The sequence below is a fragment of the Dermacentor silvarum genome, chromosome 6 (assembly GCF_013339745.2).
Source record: "Dermacentor silvarum isolate Dsil-2018 chromosome 6, BIME_Dsil_1.4, whole genome shotgun sequence".
Lineage (NCBI taxonomy): Eukaryota > Metazoa > Arthropoda > Arachnida > Ixodida > Ixodidae > Dermacentor > Dermacentor silvarum.
The window spans coordinates 77,927,976-77,944,819 of NC_051159.1; the positions used below are offsets into that span (position 1 = coordinate 77,927,976).

A 16,844-nucleotide genomic window follows, 5' to 3' on the forward strand; every position below is an offset into this window, starting at 1 on the left:
ACTACCGGGTGCACAGCATTCGAGAAAAACAGGTGAGATAGACGATCATTGTTTAAGGTCAAAATTAGCCCCAAAGGGTGTTAACTGTTCTCGCAGTATATGACAATTTAAATCATGAAATGTTACATATTGTTAAGTACATATGGTTGTAGTGTACAGTATTCTTCTGATGTTGGTGGCCATTAAGATGAAACACCTCGCCTCCATCAAAATGGCTCAGTAACAGTGCTGACTTTTTCCATGAAGGTTTGATTGTTCTTTTCTTGTTCATGGTATGTGCAATATTGTATTCTAGGTACTTGTGTCAAATACTACACATATTGTTTTGCAATGCCGTAATTATGTTCCTTTGTTGTTCTTTAGCACTTGCATAACAAAAAGCATAACAAAAAATTATGCTTTTTGACTCAAAGTAGCTTTGAAGTTAGTTTAAACACTCGGGTTTCAGTGGATTTTAATTTAAGCAAGCATACTCTAGAATCTAACCCTCGCATCAACAAACAGGCCTTGGCTTAAACGTCTCCAGCAAATGTAGGACAGTGCTGTCGTTTGACTGATGTGATCGCTGCACATCAGTAATGATCCTCTGCAATCCCGCCAATGAGGAGGTGCTCAAGAAACAAATCCTTGTGCCTTTTGTTTGAAGCAATGTATGCTTTGTGAAGCCTTAGCTCAGGAATCAACAAGGGGCATTGCTGAAGCTGTGAATGCTTTGAGGGGTGGGCATGATTGGACGCAAGCCAAAGCCCATTGTGAATACGGGGAAAGTATCTGTATAACCTAAACTTTCTCGACTGGCTTAAGTTTCATTCTTTTAACGTGATTTTTTATGTTTCCGAGATGTACAGGAAATTGAGAATGCTGTGCTGTTTAAGTGGCTAATGGTGCGATGTGCTGCTCATTCTATGCAGCGCGTGAAGATGCCAAGCCTGAATGCAACACAGTTTTGTGCCTGCTCAAGACATTTACCTTTGTGAAGACTTTTGTATAGCTCTTCTATTTGTTGTCAGGGCTGGTGTAGCTATACAAGCTTCTTAAAAGAATAACATTCAATCTTCTTGAAGACAGTGTAATCGAAGTAATGCTTGTCCAATACGACACATCATTGTGGCAGCAAACATCAGTAAATGCATGATACTGTTTAATAGAGCATCCTAATATCAATTAATACACTTTAGCCATATGTTGCGAACGTGGAATTGAAGCCGCCGAGTGCCCTCGTTATCATCACTTAGACGCCGGGACCAACACCAGTTTTTGATATAGAGAGCCCCAAACGTAGTGAAATGCATTGGCACTCTTGACTAGTATGGACATGTCTTGAACACTGACTGGCTTCCGTGCTGCAATTGCAGCATGTGACCCTAAATTAGACAGTGATGCATTTAGTTAGTAATTATCACACATTTGTTAATGTCTCCTATTAATGTGCTACAGAAAAACGTTTTTATTGCACTGTGTTCTACAAAATTTACCCTCTTGTTGTACAAGTATAGTATAGTATATACCAACATTATATTTCTTGTGCTCACTTAGCATTACGAACTATGTGTATCCAATTATATATGACATGATCACATGGGTTTCTTTTTCTGTAAGGTATGATCCCGAGGGATTATAGGTTATGGGAGTTCATGTGGCATGTTTTTGTTTTATTGCACTGTTTTTAGTCATATTTAGGAAAGTTCTGTTGGTACTGTGCAATACAAGAGTGCAGAGTCATTCTGGGTTAGTACTGTTGATTTCCACATTCACTGCAAAAGTTTCATGCAAGCTGATATGGGGAGTCTTGCATGTTACATATCTGTATATGTCACTTTCTTTTGTCAAGTGTTCCACCATGAATTGTGTGTGTATTGCAGTTGCAAAAATGTTGTGCAACTGTGTTTCTCTTTTTTTTTAGTATATTTTTTTACCCAAGCCCGAAGTAGACAGCAGTGACAGACATTTAATAGCCACGTGATCTTCATATGTACAAAGGTGTGGTGATGTTCCAAATAAAAATGATAATTATGTCACGATTTATTTTTGCAACAAAAACAATTTATTGAATAAATCTTTGAGCCATTATAAACGGGCAGTAACAACAAGCATAAAACGAAACTAACAAATCGCAAAGAGTTACACAGCCCCTGACAGATTTAATCTTGGCAATATCAAGCAAATATAAAGAGCTTGAATTTTTGTCTCCACAGCCCTTCATACAATGAGGGAGATTCCTAATTCTGCAACTACTAAAGGAAACAAAATGTTGCGAAGGTTTTCCCTGAACATTCAGGTCTGGGTCAAGCGTGGAGCTCCATGCATTCTCCAGCCATGGTCCACTGTGTCAATGCAGCCAAACCAGACACACATGTTTCGAACCTGCCAAAAGTGATGGAACACAATGGGGGGGGGGTTCAAGTTAGGATTCACGATTCTGCCTCATCAAAATACTACTAAAAGGAACACGAAAGATAAAAATTAAGTTGAGCTGTATAATTTAACTGTGCTTTTACAATAAAGCCACTCTCACCATGTGCTAAGTTAGAAAAAGAGAGACTGGTGGCGATGTCTCTTCTGAAGTTTGCATACAGGCTCACCCTGACGTCATGGATTTTGATTGTTTACTCGGGCCTAGTTAATTTTTAACAAGTCAAGATGCATTATAGTGTATTCTAAAGGAGTGAAAAAATGAATGTCGGCAAATGTTTTAACTTTTACTGCACCACAACAGTTCAAATAGGAGAAAATAACTTGATAATCGTCTCCCAAGCTGCATAAAGTGTCATCCTTTTACATGCGTGAAGTGTGGTACAGCTTCTGAAACTTTTAAAATAGGCGTAAGCCTATAATGTCCTCAACTACTTGCCACACAATAAGCTGAACCAATGCAGCTGGGGAAAAAAGTTTGCCGTAGCCAAAGATGCACTTTTCTGGAAGCCATAAAAGCAAAATCGTCAATTTGCTTCTTAGGTGGTTATGGTTACTGGTACGAGATGGTGACAGCTGTTCTGTTTAGTCGCACATTGTGTCGGCAATCTATTTCACCAAGAAAATAGTTGCTACCAGAAAACTTGCCAGTGATAAATTTTTAATGGTTCTAGGCATTTCTTGCAACAGACAGAAAGCAGTTGATGCAACAGTTCTTTGGTGAATAATCTGTTTCTACAAAAAACATGAAAACGCTCTTAAGCTACCACTGTTCTCCCATTTGTCCAACCTGCTGTGCCATGTTCATCAACATGCGGAGCGCAACCAAGGAATTTTTTAACACATTACCATATCTAGTCCACTTTTGTCACTCAATGTCACTATCACGAGATATCCCTAACTTAGCACATTGAAAGCCCGATGAAAAATATGTCACCTGCCTTTTCTTTCTCACTTTGGCATTTTTACACTGTCTGCAACTGCAATTCAAAGCTTTCCTCTGGAGGTGATGCTTCGATGGCATACGTTGTTGCATGCAGCATGATCGTGAAGAAGGATGCACCTAGAGTGAGGAAGAAAGAATTATGTCAGCCTTACCTTGAATGCTACGATTTGAGTCACATGGAAAATTGCAGCAGTCATTTCATGTGTTAATGACAAAACTGACTAGTACTATGTACAGACACATAATAATGACAGATTGTTCTACGCATTTGTGCTCTGAATATAGGCTGCTGTGAGCAGTTGAACACTAATGAGGCTCCAGGAGGGAAAAATGGGCACATGGCAGGGCTATACAGTTAAATACTTGCACTAATACCCGAAGCAAATTTCAATCAGTCACTTTTCATGAATAGAACAAACGAAGTGATTGAGTCAGCACGTACCCCAGATAAAAAAGTTGTTAGCCATAGTGTATATCTTTAAATGTAAAGGAAAATTAAGATAATTTACATGCACTTGATACTGCTCTCCTGAAACTTCTTGTTGCACTAAAAAAACAATGAAATACAGTAGTCGAACATCGTTATAACAAAGCTGCGTCTGCCACGAAAATGACACTTGTCGTAAGTGTTACATGTCAATATTGGCGATAAAAATTTGTTTGCATCGCTATGTCCAGTATTTCGTTATGTCCATGTTTGACTGTATTTATAAGAAGCAGAAGTCTTACACCAATTCTGGCCAAACATAATGTTAGTCAAACTTTTATCCGTTTTACTTGATTATTTTATAGACATGATGACTACGGCACTACAAAAATCCTGATTTACAGATGCTACTGCAGTTGAAATCACTTGTAATGAATGCAGCACAATTCCACCAAGAACAGTCGTTATATCTTAAGTTCGTTGTATATATGCCTACCGTGGAAAACACATAAAAAGCAAAGAAAATGCATCTAGTTGCAATCATCCACCTGTTAATTGAAAGAACTGAATGAAGACTGCCTGCTTTTTCAATGGTAACACCAGTAATAAAAATAAATGCACAATCTAAAACTGCATTCGACAAAAGCTGCCCACGACCACAGTATTGTTGTCCCATTATCAAAGAAATACCATCGCTAAGCCGTCCCAAGCTCCTGCATTCTGAATTATGATTCACACCCAGTTATGCATTGCATATGCAGTGCACTTGCAAGCGAAACACCAAATTTTGTCTATTACTGGCTTCTTCCCTGGTTAGGGAAAAATATATCCCCTTCAGGGAACCAATTAACTTGATCTATTGAAAATTTAGTTTCGCCACATTTCTTCCAGCTTCAGAACCTTGAAAAGTGTACAGCTGCAGAAGAGACTACGAATTTCCAATGCTTCAGTGAGTTTTGTCAAGTTCACAGAATGTGGACTCCACGTGAGCACTCTAAAGGAACGTCAGATACGAAAACATGTATTTCATGTCGTGTACTTGGAAAGCACCTTTCCAGCCATTTGAAAGATATGCCGGATTCAAAACAATTAAAAAAGTGAACCAACAACATGACATACTGACACTGAGAGCAAAACACCCAGCCATCTACCTTTCAACTGGTTTTGATGATACACTTTACACATGTTGTTCAAACATGCAGCACAGGTTCAATCAGAATTGCTTCAAAATGTATGCAGTGGTGCAACAGCCAATATAGGATTTGGAGCAGGTTACGGAAAAAGAAAACTCCATTTTGGAGCACTAAATCCCAAACTTGGAACAGTTTTACAAAGAATGCTTACTCATAAAAGCCGTAAAATTTACCCCACATAATAAACGCACCCGCTAACTTTGCACTGAATTTCTGGAGAAAAAAAAGTGCATTCATTACGCGAGTATATATGGTAATTCACATTCGCAGCGTAGGTGAGGGCAGGGGCGCGATCGGAGAGCGTTGTTCGGAGCGCATTCAGTTTCACCATGCACGGTTGACCTAGGCCGCGCCTGGCAAAATTAAACGCGTGCTCCGAACAACAACCTTGATCACGCCCCAGCAGTGCACTGCACGTAATTTTTGCCGCCAAACCTGTGGAAAGTACACATGCATTTCTTCGCGAGTAGTTCCCTTTCGGTTTCTTTTTCTGACGATGTGTCGTGACGTTCCGGCGGCAGTCGAAACATGCAGCGACCGTTTGACAATCTTTTGGCGTTTCGGCGGTGTACAGCAAAAATCGGCACCGTTTCATTAACACGGTGCCTGTTGCCGCATGGAATCGAACCCTTGCTAGTTTTATGCATTGTGTTGCCTACAAAGCTCACGCCGTCAGTGCCGGGTCGCTTGCAGTACCGTACAAGTGAGTTTCCCATGGAGCATTCGTAACCACTCCGTTCGTGACCGTGTGCACGGGTACGGCGAGGATCTTGATGCGTCAACATGGCAATGGCAAACTGCTTTTGTTGCTGCAAGCAACGCGCACTCCTTGTCTCCGCGAAATTTTACTGCATATACAACACGCTGCACTGCAACCAGCAGCAAAAATATTCTTCAGCGCCCACCACCAAACACGACGTCTCGTCTGGGCATGTGTTAGAATCTCGTCTGCGCTACTCGATCGGGCTGGATTGGATGGCGATGTCCAAGCTGCAGGTTGCTAACGCGGCCTTTGTTTCCTGCTAAAACTAGCGTAACCGAAAAATTTCGCGGCTGGTCAGGTGTTTTGGCGCAGTGCGGCGCAATTTCAACATATATCACAGCTTTGACGCAGCTCAGCACAAGATTACGAAATTGTATCAAAATGGCGCAATTGGTGCAGCTGTTGCACCCCTGTGTATGCAACACATTTTAAATATCACTTGTCATTTCATCAGTGCTTTTGCGTTTTATGCACCACCTTCGTGTGTACAATTGTACACACACCGCCTGAAGAGGATACACAACTAGAAACACACGAAGCTCAATTCAAGGGACGAACAATTGTGTTACAGTTTGTCTTCGGAAATTTCTCACCAAGAACCCAGAAGACAGCTGATCCAGCTCCAGCCACATAGAATATCGGAAAGCACAGCATGCCCAGTATACAGTACTGCTGGATCACACTGAGCTCTTTATCTGAAAAAAGGAAAAGTCAAGAACAAAAGTGACATTTAAATAACGGAGCCTAGCAAGAGTAAGCAGCACATACAGAGACAAGGATGAAAGCACTATGCATCTATAGATCCAAAATACAGCATAGCAGGCATTTAAAAATACTACTATTCAAAGCAAGATAACCTGCAGATTGTGAAACTAGATGGGCACAAATGCAATGGACTCGCAAACATACTTGGACAGCTTCCCTGAAGATCAAACACTATATTTATGTGCCCCTACTGAACTGTAGTAAAGAGATAATAGTATGCATACAGTACTTTATACAGCTGCTACTCCTCCTCATTCAAATGAGCATGAAACACAGGAATGCTTGCATTACTAGGCAACTTCTGAACAGATTAAAATGAAATTCGTTGCATTTATAGGAAAAGTAAAGTATAGTCGTGCTGCTGTACAAGCGTGCTGATTCCTTCAATTCCGTTCAAAAAAAGTAACTAAAACAAGCGGATGTTTTACCACAATATCAAAAACGTTAGCAAACAAAAGCGGTACTGGTGCTACGTGTCGATGCACCTAAATGGCGAGGATAACTTTTTATGGCTTGTTCTGCCTCTAATGCCAGAACCATCGAGAGTAGGCAAAACCAAAATTAGCAAATGCAGGGGTATTTGCTTTGAATGCACAAATGACATCAGCCTTGGGTGGATGCAAATGGCATGTCTGCTTTTAGCCTAGCCTATGGCTTTAGATGTACTGGGTGCTCAAAATTAAGCTTTACGGAATTTTTGAAAATCGCCTAAGGCAGGTAGCATAATTCGTATTGTTGAGCTGGGTTATTTGAAGAGGCAGACATTAGTAGCATGAGAAATCGAAACACATATTCAACTAATTAACAAAAATTCACAAATTAACTTCTTATTTAATGACACTGTGACACATATTGCAATTTACAAATTGTAGCCGGTGAGCTTGCGAGATGATACGTATCCACTTGGAATGATTTTCCAGAGTGACACCAGTTTGGAGATCTGCAACATCAAACTCGCCATAAAAATGCACTGTTCCACTTACTTTCTGACCAAAATGCTGTTTTATACATTGAAGCGCAAAAGTGACTGGAACGCCCATGTATTTCGTCCCACAATTTCGGAAATAATATCTTGAAACTGGTGTCATCCTGGAAATTCACTTCAAGTGGATGCTTCTTGCAAACTCACTGGCTGCAATTCATAAATTGCAATACGTCCGTAAAGTAATTAACTAAGAAGTTGATTAGTAATTTTTTTAATTAATTGAATATGTGTTTCAATTTCTCGTACTAGTTATGTCCGCCTCTTCGAATAACCCAGCTCAACGCTAAGAATTATGCTACCTGTCACAGGTGATTTTTAAAAATTCCATAAAGCTTAATTTTGAACACCCAGTATACAATACAGCATTAAGTTTATTTGTGCTCACACATTACCATAGCTACTCAGACCCATTCCAAACAAGAGATCCATACATCTTGTAAAGAGTGTAACTCAAATACAAGCTTCCTTTTACCACCCAAACAGCATTCCGTGAAATACACTTAGTTAATTATCAAGCACAGTGACAAGATGTAATACTTTATACAATAAATTTATTTTAAAAAAAACTCACTGAACAGTTTGATTTTGCCTTCAGCACTCTTCAGTCGAATGATGTATGCACCTCCCATACCAGCCACTATGGCAATCAGCAAGAGAGGAGAGGTCAGTCTGAAAGCATAAAAGGCATGGTGGTTTCTTTTGACTGAGATAGAAATTATAGGGACACTACTTCATGCAAATTTTCGTATCAAGACCAAGTGGGATAAGATCCTATCACACCCCACAGGCCAGATGCTGTGGGGGCAAGGGCGAGCCAAGAAGGATGGTGGCTTATACGTGCCATCATCCCGCACGAGAAGAAGAGGGGGTTGAGTGTGCGGTACGTGATCTAGAGGGGAAGGTGAGCAAGCACGTCTCCACCTTTAACCTGGTTACAGCTGCGCATGGTTGTCTGCGCTGCTTAGTGCATATGTGGCCCGTGCACCCTATGTTGAAGCTAATCTGTGGCAGGTGCAAAGTTTGGGCAAGCTGACACGGCTGATCATTACTTGTGTGCTGTTACCCACGCGCATGTTGCTTAATCTCAAGTATAAGAGAGACATTGAAGCAACGGGCAGCACAAAGAAGTGCTTGCATCCCAAGGCCAGTGCTCTTCATCATGACAGCATTGCTGACAGCGAGTGCTCGCGATCGAATGATATCTGTTCATGTTTGCCGGTGCACACGTGAGACACCATGCTTGTTAATTTCATTAGTAAGCAAATGTCTACATGCAATTTATACGGTCAATAATAACTACGATTTTTACTTGTGTTATTGTCTAATTTGCTATCGCTATCATTGCTTTGCCTTTAAGACGAAACTGCGACTTTTTTTATTTTCTGCTTCCACTGAAACCTGTCGAGGTGTTTATAGAAGCAATCTGAAGTTTGAGATGCGTCATCATCTGCATGTTCTGCACAGCGCAGACTAGATCACAGGAAAGTGCATTGCATTGATACCCTACCCTTTGACTGGGTGAGAGGACGTGCCTTCAATCGTCTAGTTCCTTTCTGGTTTTCTGGCCTGTCTCAGACCCCAACTTTATAAATCCTACGAGCATGCTTCAGCAAGTAAGAGTATATTTACTGCATTTACTCGCATAATGAACGCACTTTTTTTTCCTGAAAAACATGCGCTAGGTTGGGGGGGGTGCATTTATTATGCGGAGTAAAATTTTAAGCGTCTTTTTTTTCCGTGGCCACCTCTAAAAAAGTCGCAGTTTTGCTGAAAGGCAAACCATCGATTGCGATAGCAAATGCATAGACAGCTATATGAAGTAAGGGTAGTAGTTTTATCGGCCGTATAAACTTGCGAAGTAATTTAACCAGCATGGTGTCAGCACGCACAAGCAAACATGAACCAATCACACTCGATGATCGCAGACAGTCACTGTCGAAACGCTGGTGTGAGGAAGCGCAGCAGCAACAGCGAGCGAAGTGACCTTCATGCCGTGCATCGCTTCAACGCAAACTGAGCGGCGATAGCGGAGCACACACAAAGGTATAAGCTGCCATCGCACCTAGACTCAGCCCCCCGACACAGATCGCTTTCAAGATAGGGCGCGCGCGGCCATGCAATGTGCAGTTGCAGTGCCGCCTCCCTCCCTCCCCTCCCATTGGCCGCCATTCGGCGAGAAAATGCGTCGTGATTCCTCCGCGCTTTCCTCCCTCGAACACGGGAGACAAAGCCGCGATCGTCAGGAGCCGACGGCAAAAATGCACCTGGAGTGTCCATATGATTGCTATCGCAATAAAAGTAGGAGACGCAAGGTACGATTCGGCGTCCGACGACGTCCGATACAATCATACCCACCGGACGCCGAATTGTACTGTCTCTCCTACTTCACAGCAGCAAGTCCAGGGTGAGTTTAATACGCGGGCGAAAAAAAAATCCACATTTTGATGACTGAAGTTGGGGGTGCGTTCATTATGCAAGTGCGTTCATTACGCTGAGTAAATACGGCATTACCGTGGACACAAATGGCTCTTAGTACATCTCCAATTTTTTCAGTGCACTTCATCCATTGGTGCATAACTCTCACACTCTACAAAATAAACATAAAATAACAAAGAAAGATGATGTCACCTGCCCTCTGAGCTGAAGTTATGCCACTCTTCCACACGCTTGTCAAAATGATCAGGTATCAGACCTTCACCTCAAAGTATCTTTCCAAATTACAAACATAACTCCAAGAAGGAAGCAAGATCAGGGTTGTAAAGAAGGTTGTTGTTGGACCAAGAACCTCAATTGAAAGTAATCCCTTTAGCTGATACACCAAATACAGTCTGGATGTCCATGAATTGCATCAGTCAGCATTCTATGTACTTGCCACGAGTGCAATTTCTAGTGCCTCGCTGTAATTAATGTATGGCTATTCAACACTAATGCAGTAATCTTTGGCTAATATTTCTGAGAAAAGGGATACCCATAAATGAACAATGGCACTAACACAGTCCACAGCCATGTAATGGCTGAGGCATTGTGGACTGATGTTAAATTGTAGTTAGACTAACCTATAACTTGAAGACTTTTCTGTCATCAGTGCAGGAATATCTGCACCGTCGCATAATCCTTCTGTGGACTTCCCAATAGCCGGAAGAATAACTGCTTGCTGATACACAAACAAGCCACCAAACCAACATCAACATTGTTTTGTATGTCGCCATTCTAATTAAAATCATGTTGCTATTATTGCAAGGTGTCAACAGCTTCTCTAGAGGCACATCTTCCGTATGTGAGAGTTTCAAACTACTGACATGCTCATTCCAGTGAAACAATCAGCCTGCTGTTACTTTGGAAACAACACAATGGTACACTTTCCCACGACCTGCAATGTGTCCATGCAGTTCACTTACATGCAGTACAAGATGAGGCCAATGAAGACAAAGAGGTAGTTGCTCTGAAAGTGTTCAACATTCCGGACAACTCTGGCGGATGCATCGGCAATGTTTTTGGGCGCCCTAAATCGGTTAAAGTTGATGAACTGCTTCCATGGACGAATGGTCTGCTTCTTCTGCGAGAGCCATTCCTTTGCCGCAGCAGGACTGGTTGGCAACAGGCCTGGCTTGCTGTGGAAAAAAAAAACTTTTCTAAATAAGTGTGAACAAAACAACTCGCAAGGAAACACGACTGTGAGCCCAACAAGCTTCACGATACTACCATCCTGTCGCCTTTGAGTTTGTCTAAAATTTCATTTGGTTTCATTGTTATGAAATATAGCTACCTCGGTTATGCAACGAAACAAAATTTATAATGCACAATATTGTTATGGGGAGTATTCAATTAACAGTAAATGGCTAGCGCTTGTCTAGTCAAGACTGCACAGAGCGCACAGGTTCCAGCATGTTTCAGTCCGACAGGAGAGCCTCTGACCCAGCCCCACTACAACGTCTTTGCCATTGCTCGTGACATTATCTCCGGCCGATGAAGCACCGTCCCGGTGCTTGTTGTGGTCAAAATGAGTTATCACAGTTGTAATGTTTGAGGTGGGAAACATGTACGATGTCACTTCGTGGTGTGGCAGTCGATGAGGTGGATGCCATGGGAGATATCTCATAGGTCACCTGGCGCAGCACACGGTAGGGCCCGACATGCTGTGACATAATAATACCATAGGCCTACTGTGTTTTTCTATAATTTTATTACTCTGTTCGTGTAAAATTATCAGCTTTCTTGTGTCACCTGTAGTCAGGTACAACTTTAGAAGGCAGCGGCATTTGCCCCTCAAACGCGGATGAACACAAGCCTCCATCACTGGGCGCGCACTCTATGACGTCATGAGCCGGACGGCCGGTGAACCCGCCGATGGAAAACATGGAATCCCACGCTTCGAACTGGGCCGAGTCACCTCAGCGGGACTAGTATTTCTTCAGTTGTGGAGGCAATCGGTTGCCGCGCTTCGGTCATCTGGGCGGGCCTCTCCTGCCTAAAGTTGTACCCGACCATAGTTATGTACACCTTCACTAAACTGTAAAAACTACCCTTACTGCATGAATTTATTTTTATAAATTAGACAAGCCTTTGTTTAAGCCAGATATGCCTAAACACACCTCACTTTTCCAATGAAATGCTTATTTGCAATTTTACAAGCCAGAGTTGCGTATTATATATGATACACCATGCAGTTACAGGCATATTTTGTGACCATGAAGAGAGACATTTCAATTGCAGAATACTCGCAAAATTTTAGAACCATAAAAAAAAAAACTTGAAACATTGCTTTAAAAATAAAGTGCATTTCTCAAACCTTCAGCTAGTAAATATTTCCCTAAATTTTAATAGCACAATCACTGAATGGCTAATTGGTAGCTTCAATATCTAGGCTGGGTCATTTATAGACCTTGGTTTTATGTAAATTCTTGTTTTGCAGAAATTTTAGGACCTTGACAAGCCGAAAGAAACACATGCTCCTCTTTTTCCGAGAGATCTGTTACTGTTGTTATTCGCAATGCATACGAGCTATAGATGGTGCACGTGGCCATCCATCATTGCTGCTATGAAGACTATTGAATCAATGACTACGTGTCCCCATCGTAGCACACCAAGTTTATTCACACTGTATTCTCCTTGGCTGCGTAATGAGGTAGCAACGCTGCTACCATTTATGAAGCAGCCACCTTTAGGAGGCATTGTGGATCACCTCGAAAGGAGCGAAAATGAGATATGCTGCCTAATTGAAGGTAATGAAGTCTTATGGGTAGGCACTGTGAAGATAGAGCCAGGTTTTTTAGCCGTCTTTGTGCAGGGATTCACACATGGACATACATGCAGCATTAAATCGATTATATTGCTCCAAAGAGACCTGGTACTATACATAGTTTTTCAGGCACAATAGGTCTTGCCTCCTGCCACCACAAAATGTCAAAAAACAATCATAGAACAGCTAGCACAATAAGAATATCAATTAGTATTTTGCAGCGAAGACGTCCACACTGCAAACCTTCATTGGAGGCATCACATGCTTCCTTTCTATTTAAGACGTGCGTCCATCACAAAAAAATGAAGGCTTAATTATCTTGTACTCGACAGCTCGATTGGTGAACTGAGGAACGCAACATATATTGTTGCATTTAAATTTATTTTATGGCATGCAGTCCATATATCGTAGGACTGAAACGATCTCAACAGATGTGAAAACGCATGCAATCCCACGTAGACACTGGGCCATAATCCCTAAAGCATTTACCTTACTGGCTGTTCCGCAATGCCACCGTCTACGCACACTACGAATTAGCTCTTGGAACCTGACAGGCTCCATGCTATATTTATCATAAACACAGCTGGCATTTTAATTTTCTGATCTATTCATCACCGATAATGGTGCTAAGAAAGAGTATAAGCCTTACAAACATGATATTTTGCCACCAAGTTTGTTCTTTTGTGAGGAAACAAATCTCTGCTCTCCTACCAAAACTGCATGCTGTATCATATATGATACAGCAATCTACGCTTGCCTCACAGAGCCAAATGTATTTCTAGATAAAAACGTAACATTAGACTAATGAATAATAAACAAATACCGTGGTATTTTATGCGCTAATTTCAATTGTTTAAACTGTGAAAATATCCTGTTCATTTACGAACATTTTGCCCATTATGCGATGAATTAAAGCCACCCATTTTTGAAGAAAAAAATTGCTTAGAATGCATTTCCAGTGCTACAATTGTTATATGTTTCATTAATAGAGCAGACGTAGATTTCTGCTGAATATGTGAGAGTTTGTTTCTTTTCGATTCTATTATACCAGAAGAAGTTGTATGTGTATATTCACGGTTCATATAGAACACTTGACTCATAATTCAAGAACAATTCAAAAGATTTAAAGAATGCCAAGGGCCAGAATTCAAGGAGTGTAGAACAAACCTTATTCATATCCATACAATGGCAAAAAAAAGCAAAATTTCCTTCCTAGCTGCAATTTCTTGCAGCAATGCTGGCTGCTAAGTTGGACACAAGCTTCAAACTCTTCAGGTGTCTTCTCAAAGTTGACTTCCCCATTTAATGATGTCAATGGCCTTCTAGCATGGTGGTTAGTAGTGTCAGGCCTCAGCCAAAGATACTCATCTCGTTAAAGCCAAATGGCTGAAACTTAGTTTCCACTAGACCTTTCTAGAACCTAAGGTTTGAAAATGGAGCCATGATGGCTGCAGTGTGAACCAAACCAACGAGAAAAACAACATAAACAGTGATACGACTTGGTCGCTTTATTTGGCTCCGTAAAGCCCCACAACGACAATGGTGAGCTTAAACAAGCCAGCCATCGATGGCTGTGGGCATGTCACATTGCATCGCAGAGCAACATTCTGAAAATAACATATCTAGGATTGTTTTACAATAGACATGCAGTGTCCATAGCACAGCCAGGATGTGGAGTTTGTTACTATGAATGTTCGAAGGTCGCCTCCAACCACAGTTTTCGAGGAATTCACGGAGCACATTTATTTTCAAGGAGTTTTAAGGGCTCTTATATATATATATATTCTTTTTTTCTTTTTTTTCATATTCAAGGATTTTCAGGGATTTCAAGGAGGTGAGCAAACCCTGCATATTTGATACACCATGAGGTAAGAGGTCAATATGAGCCCTCAAAACTGAATTATCTGATAACCCGCATAACTAGAAACATTTTAGGTTTCCATATAGTTTTAAACAATTCTGTAAAGGGGTACTTGTAAACATATAAAGGCCAATAGATATTGACTGATGGAATTTAACATCCCAAAGGGACAGATGGCCAGCTATAACATATTGTAGTGGGGGAGCTCGGTAATTAATATTGGCAACCCAAGTTTAATTAACATGAAACCAACGCTCAGTACACAGCAGTTTTTGCGTTCCGCTTACCACTGCAGCTTCTAAATTTTCCGAGGTCTCTGCTGCTTTCCGGCTGAGAGGCACAGCAATTATACTGCCGCACAAATTCATAACTGCGTATCTTTTCCGTCTCAATTTCGTTAGGTGAGGATGACGTGGCACGGGTCAGAAAAACATCATTGCGGTGCCATTCATGTTAAAGACGCGGCCAAAACAAAAGTGACCGACTAGGACATATTCCTAATCATCCTTAAAATCTGTTCATTAAATTGAGCCGAGAAATGTCACTTGGAATGCCGAACCTTGAAAGTTTATGCGGATATACTAACCTTTTCTGGTCCTCATCGACTACAGCAACAATCTCGCCAGTAAGTTGGCTTAAATCCAAGTTGATAGTGTCTCCCTTGGCATCCATGCTGTCGACACTCGCGCAAATTCGTTAAAAACACCGTCAGTTTTCTTCTGTGGACTGCGCCTGAAAATAAAGCAGTTGATTTTAGTTCACGACGACGAAATCTAGAAGACGTGCGTGCGTGTCAGTTTCGTTTCGCGCGCACAGTCATTTTCGTTTGTCATTAATCCCGAACTCTCTGCGCTTAGTACAAAATAGGGTGAAGATTTTCTCAGAAAGAGAACACGTCGCAGCACTCGTAGCGGTGATTTTGGGTGCTAACAGAGGATGGTATTGCGACATAACATTTGTTTTAACAGCGACAGAAGTGAATAGATTTACTGCTGAACGAAGAACACCATTGCTCAACGCGAACCTGCAGCATTTGGCTTACTGCTGCATCGATTAAAAGAAATAAAAGGGAAGGCTAACACCCTTGAGTAACATTCTAAAACACAACTATCGTAGCTATTGTTCGCGCACCTGAACGCCCAGAATCCTGCGCATCGCAACTGACGTACGCAAAGCAAGAAAACTTGAGCAAAACAAACGGACGGAAGCGTTATTTGAGATGTCAATGGCGATTAGTTGGCTTTTACGGATGGATGGATGGATGGATGGATGAGGCTGAACCCTTTAAATCGGGCGGTGGCATACGCCACCTAGCCATGGATATTAACATAATTTGTACTTTGTGGTGGGTGAAATTTCACCCCTGCCTTAATTTTATCCACCAATCAGATAACCTCTGTTTGGTTATTTCTACCCGCTTAAAGTCTATTTTGCCTTCACTGTCCCTAAACCCCAATGCTTTGAAAAAATCAGCCCCGTTGCCTTGCACTGTAGGGTTAAGCCCCTTACAGAAAAGTATGAGGTGTTCAGCCGTTTCCTCTTCTTCTCCACACGCACAGCACAACGTGTCTATACCTTGTACTTGACTCGGTACATCTTAGTCCGCAATACTCCCGTCCTGGCTTCAAACAACAAAGAGCTTCCCCTAGAATTCTCGTAGATATTTTCTTTGGCAATTTCTTGCTTGAAAGTTCGGTATGTGCCCAGTGCTGATTTCGTCTGCATCCCTGTTTTCCACAGACCCCTCTCTGTTTCCTTAACCTTTTTCTTAACCGCTGTTTCCTGGTTTGCACCCCTCCTGCAGTCCAAATATTTGATTGACAGTTTACTGCTAGTACTACCAGCGCCTCCTGGTACCACATCTTCTGCACTGCTTTCAACGTTGATGATGTCTGCCTTGTGCTCATATTTAGAGGGGGCTCTAAAAAAAACCAACGTTACTAGATTACCTAGTAACGGTGAAAAAAAAAAAACGTATTAAAGTAGCAACATATGTACGAAATAATTTACTGCATCATTCGAATCAAACGACGACGTAAATGTGAATCGTAAACTCATGCGTTAACAGTAAACGTACGTGTATCAAGACAGAGAATGAACGAATGTGCTGCCGCGGCAACACCTGCATGCATGGATCCTAAAGAGTAGCCTCTAGAGTGTACTGGACTATTTGAGGACACTTTCATGAAGCATTTCTTCACGCAAGCCTGCTTATTTTTGTACGACACGATAGTCCCACGGTAGCGAGCGGTT

At 41.6% G+C, this 16,844-nt stretch overlaps 1 protein-coding gene across 4 annotated transcripts; it reads right to left on the reverse strand.

Moving 5' to 3' along the window:
• Positions 1–2,021: 2,021 nt before the first annotated feature.
• Positions 2,022–15,837, reverse strand: LOC119455626 (prenylated Rab acceptor protein 1). Of its 4 annotated transcripts, none has more exons than XM_037717045.2 (7): positions 15,723–15,837; positions 15,178–15,323; positions 10,890–11,102; positions 8,063–8,160; positions 6,335–6,436; positions 3,354–3,475; positions 2,022–2,364 (listed from the first exon to the last, which is right to left on the reverse strand). In XM_037717045.2, exons 2-6 carry the CDS (start codon positions 15,261–15,263, stop codon positions 3,378–3,380), a joined length of 597 nt encoding a protein of 198 aa, XP_037572973.1. In that variant the 5' UTR covers positions 15,264–15,323; positions 15,723–15,837; the 3' UTR covers positions 2,022–2,364; positions 3,354–3,377. The 4 variants fall into 4 exon arrangements, with proteins under 4 accessions (XP_037572973.1, XP_049524875.1, XP_049524873.1 ...); XM_049668918.1 differs by lacking the exon at positions 15,723–15,837 and adding an exon at positions 15,616–15,686; XM_049668916.1 differs by lacking the exon at positions 15,723–15,837 and having other exon boundaries at positions 15,178–15,587.
• Positions 15,838–16,844: the final 1,007 nt, after the last annotated feature.